The sequence below is a fragment of the Pogona vitticeps genome, chromosome 6, assembly GCF_051106095.1.
Source record: "Pogona vitticeps strain Pit_001003342236 chromosome 6, PviZW2.1, whole genome shotgun sequence".
NCBI classification, from domain to species: domain Eukaryota; kingdom Metazoa; phylum Chordata; class Lepidosauria; order Squamata; family Agamidae; genus Pogona; species Pogona vitticeps.
Window position 1 is genome coordinate 2,360,001 of NC_135788.1, and position 15,320 is coordinate 2,375,320.

A 15,320-nucleotide genomic window follows, 5' to 3' on the forward strand; every position below is an offset into this window, starting at 1 on the left:
GGCGAACAGAGGGACCCAACGCAAAACATACAAAACGTGAGACAATTCTAAGGTTCTTCATCACTTTGCTGTGTAGCAGAGTTTACCTGTTTCTCATCTGTCAACTACTGTTTTTCGACTCCCATGGGTAAGTTTGAAGCTACAAACACTGTCAATGTGGAAATGTCTTTACTGGGACTGAGACCACCACCCAATGCGCAAGCTTTTGATTTCCACAGAATTCTTCATCAGGGGTCACCAACCTCTTTTAAAAGCTCTCTTAGTCACTCAGGAAAAGTTGGCCTAAAGAGAAAGGTCTTGGCCTGCTTGCAGAAGGACAGCCAAGATGGGGCCAGGCTAGCCTCCAGTGGGAGGGAGTTCCAACGTCTAGGAGCAGCCACAGAGAAGGCCCTCCACTCCCGTGTCCCCACTACATGCACCCGTGAAAGTAGCGGGGCCAAGAGAGAGATTACTTTGGAAGCCTTAGAAAGGGGTAAGAAAGAGAGGCCGTGGACATCAAATTTCAGTCGTCAAACTCGGCAAAAATATTTGCATCTCCAGTTCTGTGACCGGATGCTTTTTGTGGGAGACGGGTGGGGCAAAAATCAAATACATAAAAACAGGAACTCTAATAAGGACAGGTCTCGGACCGATAAAGCAGCAACTTCTTTACAGCGCAGCAAACGATGGAAGCAGCTACTACAACATGCACAGAGACCTGTTAGATCTTGTTGATTTCCCGAAAGCCAAGCTTACACCCCGACACCAGTCCCTAAAACCCAGACCCGTCGCTTCTCGGTATAAAGTGGACATTTGGCTCCCATTGACAACTGAGTGTCATTACCCCTACTTGACCAAAACGGAACTAAAAGAGGCCCAAGAAACACACAGGTGTCCTGAGCAGGTATAAAAAATAAATGAACAAAGTGCTGCTTAAGCCTTTTTCTGTTTTTTTTTCCTTGCTCCACTTATTTCCTCCTTTGTTTGTTATTACCCTAATTGACCTATTCAAAGGGAGGCCCTTCCTAAGATTTTAACTAGCCCAGTGGATCTCCCCCCCCCCCGTGGCTTTTGATCCCCTCCTCCCCAGCAATCCTCTGAAAAGGTTTAGACTACACTTCCCATTATCCCCCACAGCCCAATGGGGCTCCCTGCTGATTCTCCCTACAATTTCTGGGCAGACTCTACTTCTCCATGGCCACCATCAGCCACCTGGGCTCAACACCCATCCTGTTCATCATACCAGCGGGAGACGGAGCGTGTTTTAGTTAAAACCGTCCGAAGGGGATCAGGGCCAGGAAAGGGGGCAACAGCAGAATCACTGATCCTAAACCCCAGTGCATGTTTATTTTCCACTGCTTCCCCCCCCCCCTTTTGGCTAAAAGGACTCTCCCTCCACCCTGTCCATCCTCCGGAAGCGGGTTTCCGCCGTGGATCACACTGTAAACCGGATTTCCAAGAGACACCGCACCTTGCTTGTGTTTTGTCCCCAGTCTCCAGGCGAGTGTATGCACGCTTTTCCCCTACACATATCCTCACAACCAACGATCAGGTGTGTAACTCCAAGGCAAGCTTTAGTAATCTCTCCTTGAGGTGCAGGAGGAGAAGAGAAAGTAAAAAGCAAGGAACAAAGCATGCCGAATACCCGCACATATGCACGGAAAAGAACCCAGGAAGTAAAGCGGCTGCCGCTTCAGATCTCTCTCTCTCACACACACACACCCTTCCCTGACCCTCAACCCACCCCACAGCTCCCCCTCCCCAGTTGCCTGTTTCAGGTCGAAGAGGGTGGATTGGGGGGGGGAGTCAGCCTGCTCCCCATGCCCCCAGCTTTGCAAATAAAAATTAAAGCACAATACAGTAAAACCCAGACCAAGTTATGCCAAGGAAATGCAGGCAAACTCCACTGCTTTCCAGAGACCTCAATAACCTTGAATCAATGGGTAAGGGGGACACAGAAGAGGGATCTGAAGGTCATCCAGCCTGACCTCTTCTCTCCAAGAGACACCCAAGATCAGACTCGAATCCAGAGGTTCCTGTTTCCATAGCCAAATGCCTGGACCTCCCCGAACGTCCAACCGATCGGAAATTCATCATTCTTTTCGCAGGAAACAAAGGAAAGACAAGCCCCCTCCGCCCCCCCAGCTCCATTCGGTCACAATAATCATCACAACCAGGAGAAAAAAAATAATAATCACCCCAGGTTTACTAAGAAGCACATTAGAGCCACAGGGAGAATTCAGAAACCACGCAGGGTGAGATGGGAGAGCAAAGGAATGTCAGCCAACCTTGGAAAACTTGAGGTGCGTCGGGGGCTCAGAAGAACTGGGTTCAAATCCTGACCTAGGACATCAAGCTCCTTGGGGGGGGATCTTGGACCGGTCACTGCCTTTCAGCCCTCCCTACCCCACTGGGGGGGGGGGTTTTGCCCAAAAAGAATCTGGTAGGTGGGTGGGATCAAAAATAATAATAAAAAGCAAGGTGCAGGCTTGTAAACTAAGGGAACTGACAACTTACACTTAAGGGACATGCCGGGTTTCCCCCCCCCCCCCACTTCACCCCCAGGAGGTCTCATAGGAAAAGACCCGTTTTAATATTCTGTCTGTTTAGGACTTGTTCACATGTCCATCCCTTCTCGTTTTAGCTTTTAATGTTCTCTCCTTTGATACTGTAAAGCTGTATTCTAAAAAATCCTTTTTTAGAAGAAAGGCGGCAGATAAATATTATATATAAATGTATATAGAAGAGCAGCAGGGCCATAAAGCAGGGTGGAGGGAGTGGGGCTCCGACCCCAAAATCTACCGATGTTCTTGAACCTACCCTTGCTTTTTTGGGAAGGGGGAAATCTTGCTTTTTTGGGAAGGGGGAAATAGATACACTTTCTCGTCTCCTTCTTTTCTTTCTTGTCTCTCAGGTGGGGTGGGGTGGGGTGGGGATCATGGCCATGCGTCAGGGCAGACCGGAAGGGAGGCGGCTAGTCGGTGGCTCTGAAGAGCCAGAAGGCTAATGAGGATGATGGGGGGGGAAGAGAGAGAGTGACTCCTACCTGGAAATGGAAAGCTGCTTCTCCTAAACTCAAGCAGGGAGGAATAAGGGGTGTCCAGATTCCTTGCAGAGACGGCAGGATCCGCAAGCACACCGCTGAGATGCCAACAGTCCTGGGTTCGAATCCCAGCTACAGCATCTGGGTTTTTTTCCCCCCCTAGCCCAGGTGTTGTGTGGTGGTGGTGTGGGGGGATAAGAGGAGATGAAAAACAGACCTGGAGATTCCAGGAAAGGAGCGGCTTGGAAGGGAAAGGAAACCCTCCCAGGCGTGTATAGGAAAGAATTTGGGGTACCTCGCAAAACTGGCTGATTTGTTGCCGCTGGAGAGTGGGGTCGGTTACAGATCTGGGGGGGCAGGTAGATGGGGAGAGGGGGTGCAGACCCCCCCAAAAAAAGAAGAAAAGGGGGAAGAATCCTCCTCCATCACCACCACCCCATTGTCCAGAGGGGCCAAGGATCCAGGGCTGGGCGAGGCCAGGAAAAGGGGAAAAGGGGGGAGAGAGAGCAAGGCTGCCCAGGTGCGGCGCTGGGTCCGAGGGCGCCGGGCTCTGGCCAGGTAAGAGGCGGCGCGCGCAGCCCAGGGAGGCAAGGGTCGCCTTCGCCTCCCCAGGCCAGGTAACAGGTGTGTGTGTGTTCGTGTCGCGCCCCCCCCCCATTACTTCGCAAGAGAGACCTGGTGGGGCGCAGGTGACACCCCTCCCTCCCTCCCGGGGCCAAAACCAGAGGGGACTCCCTCCATCCCTCCATCCAAAAGGAAGAAAAAAAGGGGGGGAAGCGGGAGAGGGTCTTCCCAGTTTGGGGGGGGGAGGGTGTCCCCTACCTTGGCGAAGTAGAGCATCCACAGCTCGTAGAGGCGCTCCTTGGAAGCCATGGCCCCCCCACGGCCGCCACCGCCTCCTCCTCCTCGGCGCCCTTCACGCGCCCCGCGCAACAGCCCCCGATCCTCCGGCTGCTCCCGGCGCAACAGCAGCAGCAGCGGCGGCGGTTCCTGCGCCGCCGGGCTCCATGGCGCGCCCGCGGATCCAGCCGCGAGAGGAGGAGGAGGAGGAGGAGGAGGAGGAAGAGCAGCAGCAGCAGGAGGAGGGGAAGGGAAGCGCGCTCCGGGGCGCGCCGGCTTAAGGGGAGCGCGGCGGCGGCGGCGGCTGCGCTGGGGGGCTCCGCGCCCGCCTGCCCTCCGCCTCCGCCATGCTGGGGCTCCTCGGCCCTTTCTGGCGGCTCCTCCTCCTCCTCCTCCGGCAGCACCTGATTCGCAGCCGCGGATGGGAAAGAGAGGGAGGAGGGAGGGGGGGCGGATCATCCGCGCGAAAGCCCCCCCTCCTTCCCTCCTTCCCTCCCTCCCGGCCCCGATCCCTCCCCCTCCAGCCCTTGCTCCCGAGGAGCCCCATCTCCCCCCGCCGCTCCGGGAGGGAGCGCAACCTTGCGCGCCTTCCCGAGCAGAACTTGTAGGATTTGGGGGGGGGGGACGAAAGAAAATTCCCCCTTTTGGGGAGGGGGGACTACAAAGCCCATGGGACCCCCCACAGCCGGGGGATGCTGGGAGGTGCCGTCCCGCCTCGGGGAAGGGCCACCAGCTGTGGCTGGAACGGATTGCGCGCCTTTCAAAGCGAGTTCTATGGGAGTTTTTTTTTTGTGGGGGGGGGGGGTCGGATAGAAAGAAAGGGAAGCAGGCAAGGCTGGAAGGCAGCAGGAAAAGAGGGAGACTCGTCCCTGGGAGGGGGATCCACTTTGCAAAGGAAGCCACGGCTCCCCCCCCCCGTGCGCGCAAACGCTCAGCAAGGAGGTCGAGTCGCCAGAAGTTGGGAACGCCTGGATGGCCCGTCATAAAAATCATGCTGGTTAATTTTTTATAAAGGCATCATTCTTGAGCCTTCTTCAGTGTTTGTATTCGGGGGGGGGGAATGCAAAACACTTATTATTATTATTTTTATTATTGTTGTTGTTGTTGTTTGCTACAGTTTGCACGAGTTCCATGCGGTAACATTTCTCCAATGGCTGATTCATAAAAGCAAGCATGTTGTCTTTCAGGTTTTTTTTTTTGGAGGGGGGGGAAACACACACACACACCCCATCTGCCTGCCCTCAAGATACCCGATGATGACCCTCCTGTGGCCTTAAATGACCTTTGAGGATCTGGAAGGGGGTTTGAAGGTGAAGGGGGAAAGGTCTTGGGACGGGAGTCAAAAGATATTTTCTTCAGAGTAAAAGGGTGCAGCGGGAAATGAGAGGCCGTCCCAATTCCCCAGAGGTGTTTACTCAGTGAGTAAGTGCTATTTACCCAGTTATGGAGGGAAAAGAACATGCTTTCCGTCCTGAGTCTTGAGTTTGAACTGCAAATCTCCATGGCCTTTTTTTTGGAATTCTATGAGCTTCTTCGTCCTTATTTATTTATTTATATATATATATATTTATGCCTTACCTTTCACCTTACAAGGAACGCAGGGCAGCCAACATCCTTCAAAGATAGCATTTAAAACGAAGACGGTCTCGCTTGATGAGGAGTTCCAGTCTACTCAAAAGCTGGCATGGGTTTTCTTTGCAGGAGAGTCTAGTGAAGAGATTATTGCCCACCTGTCGATTTAGGATGATAAATTTGGACAAATGAGGAGCAGGTCTTTTGTAAAGCTAAGGGCTTTTAATTGCCCATTTGGAACAAAACTGCCTCCCATGTTTTGCATTAGTGGTAGCTTTCCACAACCTCCAGTAGACACGGTCTGGGGTGCCTGTCTATTTGGCATTAAATCTTCCTAGAGCTGGAGAAAAAAAATTATCTTCCAATAACTGCTGCTATTGTAGCTGGAACCCTTTGCCCGTTTATTGGAAATTGAGTGCTCCTGAACATATATGGCAAACTTTGTACACTTTTATTGGACAGTTAAGGTGGATCTGAATCAGAATCCACTGTGACCTGCATGGATTAAGCTGTTTTTTAAGACCCACCGTGCGGTCCTGCACAAATTGACTAAAGATAATCCCAGAATTCCGTCTGCTTTATGTCAAAGTAAGGCCACATGCCTGCCTCCCTTGAGCTGTATCATTGCCAGGATTGTACCAGACCCTGTAATAAAACAGAAGCAACCAACAGCAGCTTTTTCTGCTTGGAGATGTAAGAGAAACAGAACTAAGGCCTTCAGGGACTACAGTATCATAGTTTGTTTCTCTTTCAATTAAACGGTCATTTTCTCTATAGCTGGTTGGAGAAATTGTTATCCTTTTCCCCCCCTCCCCAACAAAAACATTTGAGAACTGGCCCAGTTGTAATGGAAGGCATGGGAGGGAGTCTTGGTTTTGAATGGGCAATTAAGGTCCGTTAGCATTGCAAAAGACCGGCTCCAGGCAGAACCAAGCCCTGGATTAACACTCTGTACTACATTCTGGAGTTTTCCTTGAGGGAACTATCTGGATGCACTCCAGAATTGACCGCTGTTGAGTTGCTTGAAAGAATAAGGTGCATTATATTTTTCCTGAAGTGGAATTTATCTGCTATTTCCTCCCTTTGCCTCACTTCTCAAAATAAACAGATGACGACCTCATTCGCTCACTGCTGCTTTCCACCCTGTCGTTGGAGGTCTGTCCCTGAGTAACTAATGAGAATCAATGCCTTCATACAGATGGTGGATTTTTATTTTATAAAATTAAAGAGGAGGAGACATGAAATAATACATGAATCAAGAGTCAGGACATCTGTGCTCTTTTGATAGGTAGAAATCTGGGTTAATTCACTTAAACGGCAGAGGCCAGGGGGCTGCGGGCCAGCTGGTTTAATTAGGTGGCCCTTCTGACAAAAGTTTAGTTCAAAACTGTACAACTTTAAATGCCTATAAGTCTTTGCTGTGGAGGGAGCAGGTCTTTTGCAATGCTAATGGATCTTAATTGCCTATTCCAGACTAAGACGCCCAGCAGATCCATTCTGTTACAACTGGGACACCACACTTCTCAACAGCATGTCTTTGCTGGGGAGGGGAAACAAAACCAGTCATCCCCTCAACTTTATTTTTTTTTAATTTAACAATAAATAAAAAATAAAATAAATAAATTAACTTTATTAAAAATTAGGGATAGATGTTTCATGGGAGTGGGAGGATTGTTCTGCAGGAAAAAAATGGTTAATTCCCCCACCCCCATTTATTTGGTTGGAAGTTTAAATGCAAATGGAAAGGGATTAAATCAGTATCTCCCCCCCACCCCCATTTTTCCTGAAGAGTTGTTTTGTCTTCTAAATTGTGAGGCACCTGGTTGTCTATGATATATTCATTGTGCATTGAACACTATCTATACTAGCCGCCTTGGGTTCGTTTTAAGGAGAAAGGTGCGATAAAAATATTTTAAACAAATAAATCAAATCAAATCAAATCTGTAGTTCAGGAAGCAATCCTCTCTGAGCTATTCTTTCTGTGTCTGGGAGTACAAACCTATCTGTCACTTTACATCCAGCTGCAAATTCTTCACCTTTCATGAGCTTTAAAACTCCCCAGCCTGCCATCTTTGCATCTACACAAGGGTAAGAGAGCTTAGGAAAAGTTACTTTTTCAGGACTACAAAACTCTGAGAAACATATTTGCTGGGTCAGAATTCGCCAATCTTCATGGCCATGCTACTTGGGGAATTCTGGCAAGGATCATCCAAAAATGTAACTTTTCCAGGCTTTGGGATAGAGCAAGAAAATTTGGGCAGGTATTTGAAGCTCACCTGTTGCTCTCGAAATTCTGTCGTTGACCTGGAGGTGATACTGTACGCAGGTGGTCAGTTTTAAGCATCATGTATGCATTATGTATACTCTTTTCTTGCTTTGCTCCACACATGCACCTGCTGTGGTTGTCGTTCTGACACACAGCGATGTAAAAATGAGTGACATCCAAAACCAAGAACAGTTCCGTTCAGATCTTGCCAGCTCAAAGCAGTGGCTCCTTGATTAAGTCAACCGATCACACATACGGCCTTCCTCATTTCCTACTGCCTTCCACTATAGCATTCTCGGTAAGAACACTAGGGTGAAATACTGCATGCAGAAGGGACGTGGTGCTACAGGGGTTCACCACGTTCTTTCTGATCATCGGTCCTGCTCCCAAGCATACGATCAAATGTATGACGTGGACAGGTGGGAGCGCGCAACAGCTAGCCAGAGGGATTTCATGCACTTGTTATGAAATTGGGGTTTTTTTCACGGTGCAAAACCGTTGAAATTCTGGCAACTGCCTTTCCCCGGGAGTTGTGTCTTCTTGTGATAGAGTGGAAGTAGTAACTGCGCTAACAGCGGCTGGTTTTTATTTACTGTACTATGAAAGCTGGACACTTAAAAAAGTTGGCAGGAAACAAACAAAAAAACACTGATTTTTTTTTGAAATGTGGCACTGGAGGAGAACTTCACAGATATCCTAGACTTCCAGATAGATGAACAAGTGGGTCCTGGATTGAATCCAGCTTGAATGGTCTCTAGCGGCAAAAATGTCGAAGCTGAGACTATCCTACTTCATGAGAAGGCAAGATCATCCTGGAAAAGACAATCAGGCTGGGAAAGGTGGAAGGCAGTAGGAAAAGAGGAAGACCCAAATACGGGATGGACCGACTCCCTCATAGAAACCACGAGGTTGAGTTTGCAAGACCTGAGCAGGGCAGTTGAGGACACGGCATTTTAGAGTTGCCCACCAAGTTGGTGACCTCTCAAGGGCAGATAAGAACAACAACGAATATAAGAAGTCAGCCTGACAGTCTTTCCAGAGGGCCCTGGAAGCATTCCCCCCAGTGAATCATTTTTAGGCAATCTGGGTGCTGGGTTGCTACATTTCCCCTTTTCTGTTTGCACGGAAGAACTCCGAGATGTCCCAATTCAAGGCAATTTCAGAGCTCTACCAATTGGTATGAAATTATGTGCCATCAAATAGCCTGTTCATTATGGCAACCTTATGAATAAGGCATCTCCAGAATGCCCTTTCCTCAACTGCCCTGCTCAGGTCTTGCAAACTCAATCTCGTGGCTTTCATTAACGAGTCGGTCCATCTCACATTTGGTCTCCCTCTTTTCCTGTTGCCTTCCATCTTTCCCAGCCTGGTGGTCTTTTCCAGCGACTCCCGCCATCTCATGATATGCCAAAAGTAGGACAGTCGCAGTTTTCAACATTTTTTATTTGCTCCCAGACAATGTTCCGGCTTGATTTGATCTAGGACCCACTTGTTTGCCTTTCTTCAAACTACTGTTTTAACTGGCCGAAGGTTTCGTGGAGTATAGAACTGGGCTCTAGTGATTAAAAGCTTGCACCGGATAAAAGAGGTAAATTTCTATGGTTCCACAACAATCCTTATTATTTATCTTCAAGCGAGCACAGGAAGCAAAGGTACAGTCCGAAGCCGGCTCTTGCAGCTGGAATTTAGAAGCAGAAGGAGGGGGGTGCCGCATCTGGATTTTGCAGACTGGATGGTGCAGACTGGTACCGTGTATGCGTGCAATTTCTCTAGTAATATGAAGCTGTGTAATGAAGGCTTATGAATTTGCTTGCTTCCTATGAGATCCCATTTGTTTATGAGTAAATAAAGCAACCTTGGCAGCCTCGTTAGCTGTCTTAATTTCTCTTTAAGAGGAAGGAAACCACCGAGATCCCACCCTTTGTCCCTGATTCTGTAAAACACTTTTTTTACTGTTTATAGGAACCTTCAACAGTGAGTGCTGATATGTGATTTCCTCAAAACAGACAGGAAAACCTGGATTCTAATATTGAATTGTTGTGAAAAGATACAAGCACAAAGAACGCACAGAGAACAACAACAACAACAAAAACCTCTTTTGCCATCTTGAAGAACAAGGAAAGGACTGGTGTGGTCCGAAAGATTACACAAAGGCAAGAGTTGCTGATCCCTCTTATTGGACTATGTAACATATTTATTGTTTAATTTTTGTTATGGTGCATTCAGAGTTACCACCTACTCTTGCAATGCCATGAAGAAAACTCAGCTTTAAAAAATTTTTTTTACACAGATTCATTGGAGCAAAACCACTTTACAGGAAACACAGGCTATTGCTAGAGGGATGCAACATCATCCAGGGTAGGGTTGGAGAACTTACCTTTTTTTAAAAAAGCCACTGGTTACCGTTATTGTTTCAAGATTTTCAACGCAATTGCAGTCTGTGTCTTCTCAAAGGCTTTCATGGCCGGGATCTGATGGTTGTGGGTTTTTCGGGCTGTCTTGCCATGTTCTGGAGGTTTTTCTTCCTAACGTCTCGCCAGTCTCCGCGGCCAGCATCTTCAAAGGACCGGAGTCAGAACTCTGTCTGTGCTCTGGTGCAGTTTGTTTGGATAGTTGAGTGTATTTATAGCTGTGGGATCAGTTTTTGTCCTTTTCAGGAGATTGGGTGATTAGGGTGATCAGCGTGTTTTTTAAAAAAACTTATCTAAATATTCAAACATGCATTAAGAACAAAACAAGTATAATATTTTTTAAGTAAAAGTTAAGTTTCGTGGGGATAGTTGAAAATGGCACCAGAGCACAGACAGCAAACCTGAGGATGTTGCTTGGGTGCAAAGGTTCGAGAATCTCCCAAGAGAGTTTTTTTTAAATTCCTGAAAAAAAAAGAGTTACATGTATATGGGCAAGCAAACAAACAAATAAACAAGCAAGCAAACAAACAAACAGCACTTGAGGCCAAATCCTTTTCATATTCCTCATCGAACTTGCCCTTCTCTGTCTTTCTCACCCAGATGATTGTTTGATGAACTGCTTCTGTGAATCGGGGCAACTTCTCCATCACACAAAAGAAGTCTTTTTTTTCACAAGGGCAACATTTCGTATTCCTGTGTCTCGTCGTACCAAAAGCTCTCTGAAATAGCCTTTGAAAGATCGCATAATTTATTCCGGGCAGAAGTATTAATCGGTGTCCTTCATCCTCTCTGACACTTCAACGGGGAGCCAGAGACACCTTTGTCCGACCCCCCCTCATTATGCCAATTCTCGGAGTTGACTTTGCTGCTCCTGCCTGTTTGCTTTGAAGTTTGCTTGATAGAAGAGCTTCTGAATTATTTAAAATGCAAACATCTGGATGAAATAAACTGGGGAGCATCCGAGCTGGCTTCGTGCCTGAATGCATGCTGAGCTGAGTTCGGAATCACATAGGAACAGCAAGAACGGGTGAACGGGTATATTTGGAATGGTTAGTGATTAAAATTTGGCTAAACTTGGAAGTAAAACAAAAGTCTAGATGTATTGCCTGCATCTCATTTTGGGATTATTTAGATTATTTTTATAGATGTACCCTTCTAAAACATGGATCTCAAAATGAGGATGTAAACGAAGTCATCGGCAACACTGAGGATTTTAGCAGGCAGGTGATGGATGGCGAGTTTATAAAATTGACAAAAATAAAAGGTCTTGCAGCCCCTTTACGGCCAGCAAGTTTGATAAGGCATAAGCTCTCAGGCATAGCGTGCCGTTTCAGGAAGCAGATATTTGTAGAGGGATGGAGATGTTAGAAATGTAATGGAAATGCTCACGGCCTAGAATGATGATGGTCACTGTGGGTCACTGACAATCCTTGGGAATGGCAGACATAGATTTCAACTGGATATCCCTTCTGAGAGCTGGTACGGTGTCGTGGGCAGAGTGACAGACTGGGAGTCCTGGGTTCGAATTCCCTGCTTGGTCACGGGAACTCATTCGAGGGCGTGAGTGGCAAACTACTCCTTGAGCACTCCACATACCTCCAAAACCCTATAAAGGGCACCTTAAGTTTAAAAAAAAACCCACATCCAGTCTAGTCTACTGGACAGAGTGTCAGTCTAAAGAGTCCTGGGTTTGAATTCCTGTTTAGCCATGGAAAGTCACAAGGTGTGTGCATGGCCCTACCTTAAAAGCTCCATTAGGGCCGCTATAAATAGGTTTTGACTTGACGGCACATATCAGACAAGGGGGCAAAAACCGGCTTGACTGCTGTAACAACCCAGGAACAAAGACTCATTCCAAGGTCATTGGTAGACGAGAAGCCCGTTCAAGCATCAGTAAGCAGATGAACACACTTAAGGGGGAAAAGAGTCCTTGTGGAAATCCCTTTGTTATCCTGTCAATGTTTTGTTTTGAATTTTAACTCTAACAAAAATTAGATCAAACAATGACATCGAACTCATATATTTTATTTAAGAACATTAAGGAGAACATGAGCGGTCTGTAAATTGAAACGGAAAGGTTTATTTTAATGCACTAAGAGGTAAGGAGAAGAAGGGTAGCAAAACTGAACGAATTATCTCAAATTTAGAAACTGGCAATTTATAATATGGGATAATTCTGGGAACAGAATCACGGACTAAGTTGTGTACGTGTGGTTTACTTTTGAATACCCCGATGAAGCTGGCTATATAGCATGGATACAATGGGTGGGGGCACTGTATGAGATGATGCCCTGTTTATTAGCAGCAGCAGCAGCAGTAATGATGATGATAGTAATAGTATTAAGCTCTCAGGAAATGACCAAGTTAAGATCTTGTGGGATTTCTAGATCCAAACTGATAAGACACCTGGAGCACAAGCACCAGACATGCCAGTAAGAGAAAGAAGAAAAGACTCTGGATCATTGACATTGCAATTCCAGGGGATGCCGGAGTTGAAGGTAAAGAATGGGGAAAATTAACAAAATACAGAGACCTGGGAACAGAAACAACTCATTGGTGGACAAAACATATTTCAGGGGGACCCCCATGGCCATCGGGGCATAAGAAAAAAAATGCTGGAGATTTTTGATAAAATATTCTCTGAAATAACAGAAGAACTGAAAAACAAAAACGGTATTAGGAACAGTATGCATATTACACAGGTATTTAACTGATGCTTAGGTTTTTGCTTAAAACATCTGAGGACGTGGATTTGAGCCAAGAAAGCTCACATTAAAATATGACAGAAAAGACCCACAAAACCATGCCAACGCAGGTGACACTTTTATTTATTAGATTTATTTCCCATCCATCTAGACCGATAGTCTATTCTGGGCAGCAAGGCTATTTATTTATTTATTTATTTATTTATTTATTTATTTATTTATTTATTTATTTGGCTACTAAAAAGAAATAAATAACTCAAGCAAACAACAGGCAGCCAGCTTTCCATGATTGTTCATCTTTTTCAGGGTGAGCACCAACTTTTTTGGGGTCGTTCTGAAAATTATATACAGTACTTTAATAAAAGTCCCAAAGTCTCATGGGGCGAGGTGTGTTTCTGTCACTGTGAGTCTTTAAGTACAGTATATATTATTAAAGTATATACCTGTATATAGTATATGTGTACAGTAGTTTATTTATATAGTACTTTATTAAAGTCCCAAAGTCTTATGGCCGGTGCTTGGGTGAGGTATGTTTCTTTCACTATGAGTCTTTAAAGTTTCAGGAGACTTTTGCATTTTTTAATGTTATAATACTGTACTGTATTCTTTTATTTCTTTGGTCTTTGCCTGATCTGCTGGCCCCGCCCCTCTGTGCCCCTCCCCTCATTAACATTCATGCCCCGCCCCTTTCCTTTCCTCCACGCCCTTTAGTTCCACTTTCCCTCCTTTGTTTCGGGCTGCTCCGAACGATGAGCTCGGCCATCTACTCGCTGCCCCTTCGCCGGGCGATCGGTGGCTCGGAGGCCGCCCAGCGGCTCTCCCGTTGCCAGGCTGCGGCCTGCGCGCGTGCGCATTGGGCGCGAAGATGGCGGCGGCGCCTGGCCGGCTGCAGGAGGAGGCGCTGAGGCGGAAGGAGCGGCTCAAGGCCCTGCGGGCGCGCACGGGGGCCAAGCAGGTACGTGGAGGGGGGGACCCCGGAGTCTAGGGAGAAGAACGGGGTGGGGGAGCCGGAGGCGGCCTTAGGGCCAGGAGGGGCATTGCAGGGGGGTGGAGCGGATGTGGGAGACGGCCTGACGTCATCGTGCCGTCGGGGTGACGTAACAGCGTGGCTTGGGTGACGTCATCCCCCGGGCAGGGTCTGCGGGGGGGCTTCGACGCAGGGGTCACGGTTTTCGTGTAGCCCCAGGTGGGGAACGTGCGATGCACTACAACTCCCATCGTGCCTCACGACGACTGCCCTCCACCCCCTGCTGGGGCTGATGGGAGCTGTAGTTCCTGAAGCCTCCCCGGCCTTCCCATGCCAGCCCAGTCCCCTGGGGATGATTGGCCGCCTGCCTCTGAGACAGGGCTGTGGCTTTCCAGCAGGCGTGTGGGCGTGGGTGGACTACAACTCCCAGAATTCCCCACCAGGCAGCTAAACCTCCATGGGGAATTCTGGATGTTGTAGTCAGTGAAAAAGAAAACCTCACCCTCCTCTCGTCTCAGCCAGGGTGGTTCTCCGGGTCACGTTCCCAAGCCCTAGCTATGGGCGAGGGGTGATGGGAAATGTAGTCCAGCAGCACTTGGAGGCCTGGGCTTTTCACCAAGGGGGTGCTGATTGGGGGGGAGGGGGAGGGGAATGTTGACACCCCGGTTTCACTCACAACCAGGGCTGTTCTGCTGGCGAAGACCTGCCTTGTATCTCTGCCCATCTCTGTTTCAAAGAGGGGGTAAAGAAATATGATTTCCCTGGCTTATAATTTATTATTATTATTATTTATTTTATTTATATCCCGCCTATCTAATCAATTAAGATTGCTCTTAATTTGTCTTGATAGCCCATTCACACGAGGGCAGCTTCATTTGCCAGATGACTCCCCCTCCCCCCCAAAAAAATCCCCACAAGGAAACCATATTTTTTCTTAACTTTCCCAGTTGACAACCAGGAGGCAGCCTCAGGTTCCTGCCTCTCCCCATATGAGCCTTCTGGGCGCTCAGGATCAATGGGACCGAGAGGCCCTCTTCTGGTCCCATTGCCAGGTCAGGCAAGGCTGAAGGGGCCATGAAGACCAGGGCTTTCCTTCTCTGTGGCAACTCCCAGGTTATGGGATGCTCCCCCCCCCATCCCTTTAATCCTTCCGCTGACATTTGCAGATTCACCTTTTCAGGCAGGCTTTTAACGATCGTAACTGAGTCCCCGAATTTCTTCTAAGATAGTTTTTAATGTTTATTTGCTTTTAATTACTCAGTTGTATTTTAATTAGCATATAGTTTAATTGTTTGTCAGTGTTTCATTTGTGATGTTTTTAAATCAATTCCTTTTAATATTGTGAGCCACCCTGGGTTCCCCCCTTATTCATTTAATGAATAAAGAAATAATGCTAAGAAATTGGCAAGTGAAATTTTCTGCCACCAGAATGGAAAACCAACCGCAAATTCTGGAGAAAGTTGCCAGTAGGGCAGTCCCCAGACAGGGCAAGGGATTGCCTGGAAGGTGCGTGCGTGCGTGCGCCTTGGGCAGAGAT

General features: G+C 47.6%; 2 protein-coding genes and 1 long non-coding RNA gene across 8 annotated transcripts in view; 2 read left to right on the top strand and 1 right to left on the bottom strand.

Moving 5' to 3' along the window:
• Window positions 1-4,236, bottom strand: part of NBEAL2 (neurobeachin like 2) — a 128,274-nt gene extending 124,038 nt beyond the window's left edge. For all 4 annotated transcript variants that reach the window (XM_073002771.2, XM_073002773.2, XM_078378400.1 and 1 more), the window contains exon 1: window positions 3,845-4,236. In XM_073002771.2, the coding sequence (XP_072858872.2) occupies window positions 3,845-3,895 (51 nt within the window). In that variant the 5' untranslated portion in view covers window positions 3,896-4,236. The remainder of the gene's footprint in view (window positions 1-3,844) is intronic.
• Window positions 1-13,479, top strand: part of LOC140708035 (uncharacterized) — a 13,896-nt gene extending 417 nt beyond the window's left edge. Inside the window, exons 1-3 of the long non-coding RNA XR_013537689.1 lie at window positions 1-3,580; window positions 9,663-10,058; window positions 10,712-13,479. The exon at window positions 1-3,580 is cut by the window's left edge and continues 417 nt beyond it. This is a non-coding gene — a long non-coding RNA (uncharacterized LOC140708035). The remainder of the gene's footprint in view (window positions 3,581-9,662; window positions 10,059-10,711) is intronic.
• A 105-nt stretch (window positions 13,480-13,584) lies between these two features.
• CCDC12 (coiled-coil domain containing 12) overlaps window positions 13,585-15,320 on the top strand; it is a 33,026-nt gene continuing 31,290 nt past the window's right edge. The window contains exon 1 of one of the 3 annotated variants that reach the window (XR_012088162.2): window positions 13,585-13,771. Coding sequence is in view for 1 of the 3 variants with exons in the window: in XM_073002788.2 (XP_072858889.2) it covers window positions 13,682-13,771 (90 nt within the window). In the remaining 2 variants the exon portion in view is untranslated. The remainder of the gene's footprint in view (window positions 13,772-15,320) is intronic. The other 2 variants (XR_012088160.2, XM_073002788.2) reach the window with 2 other exon arrangements.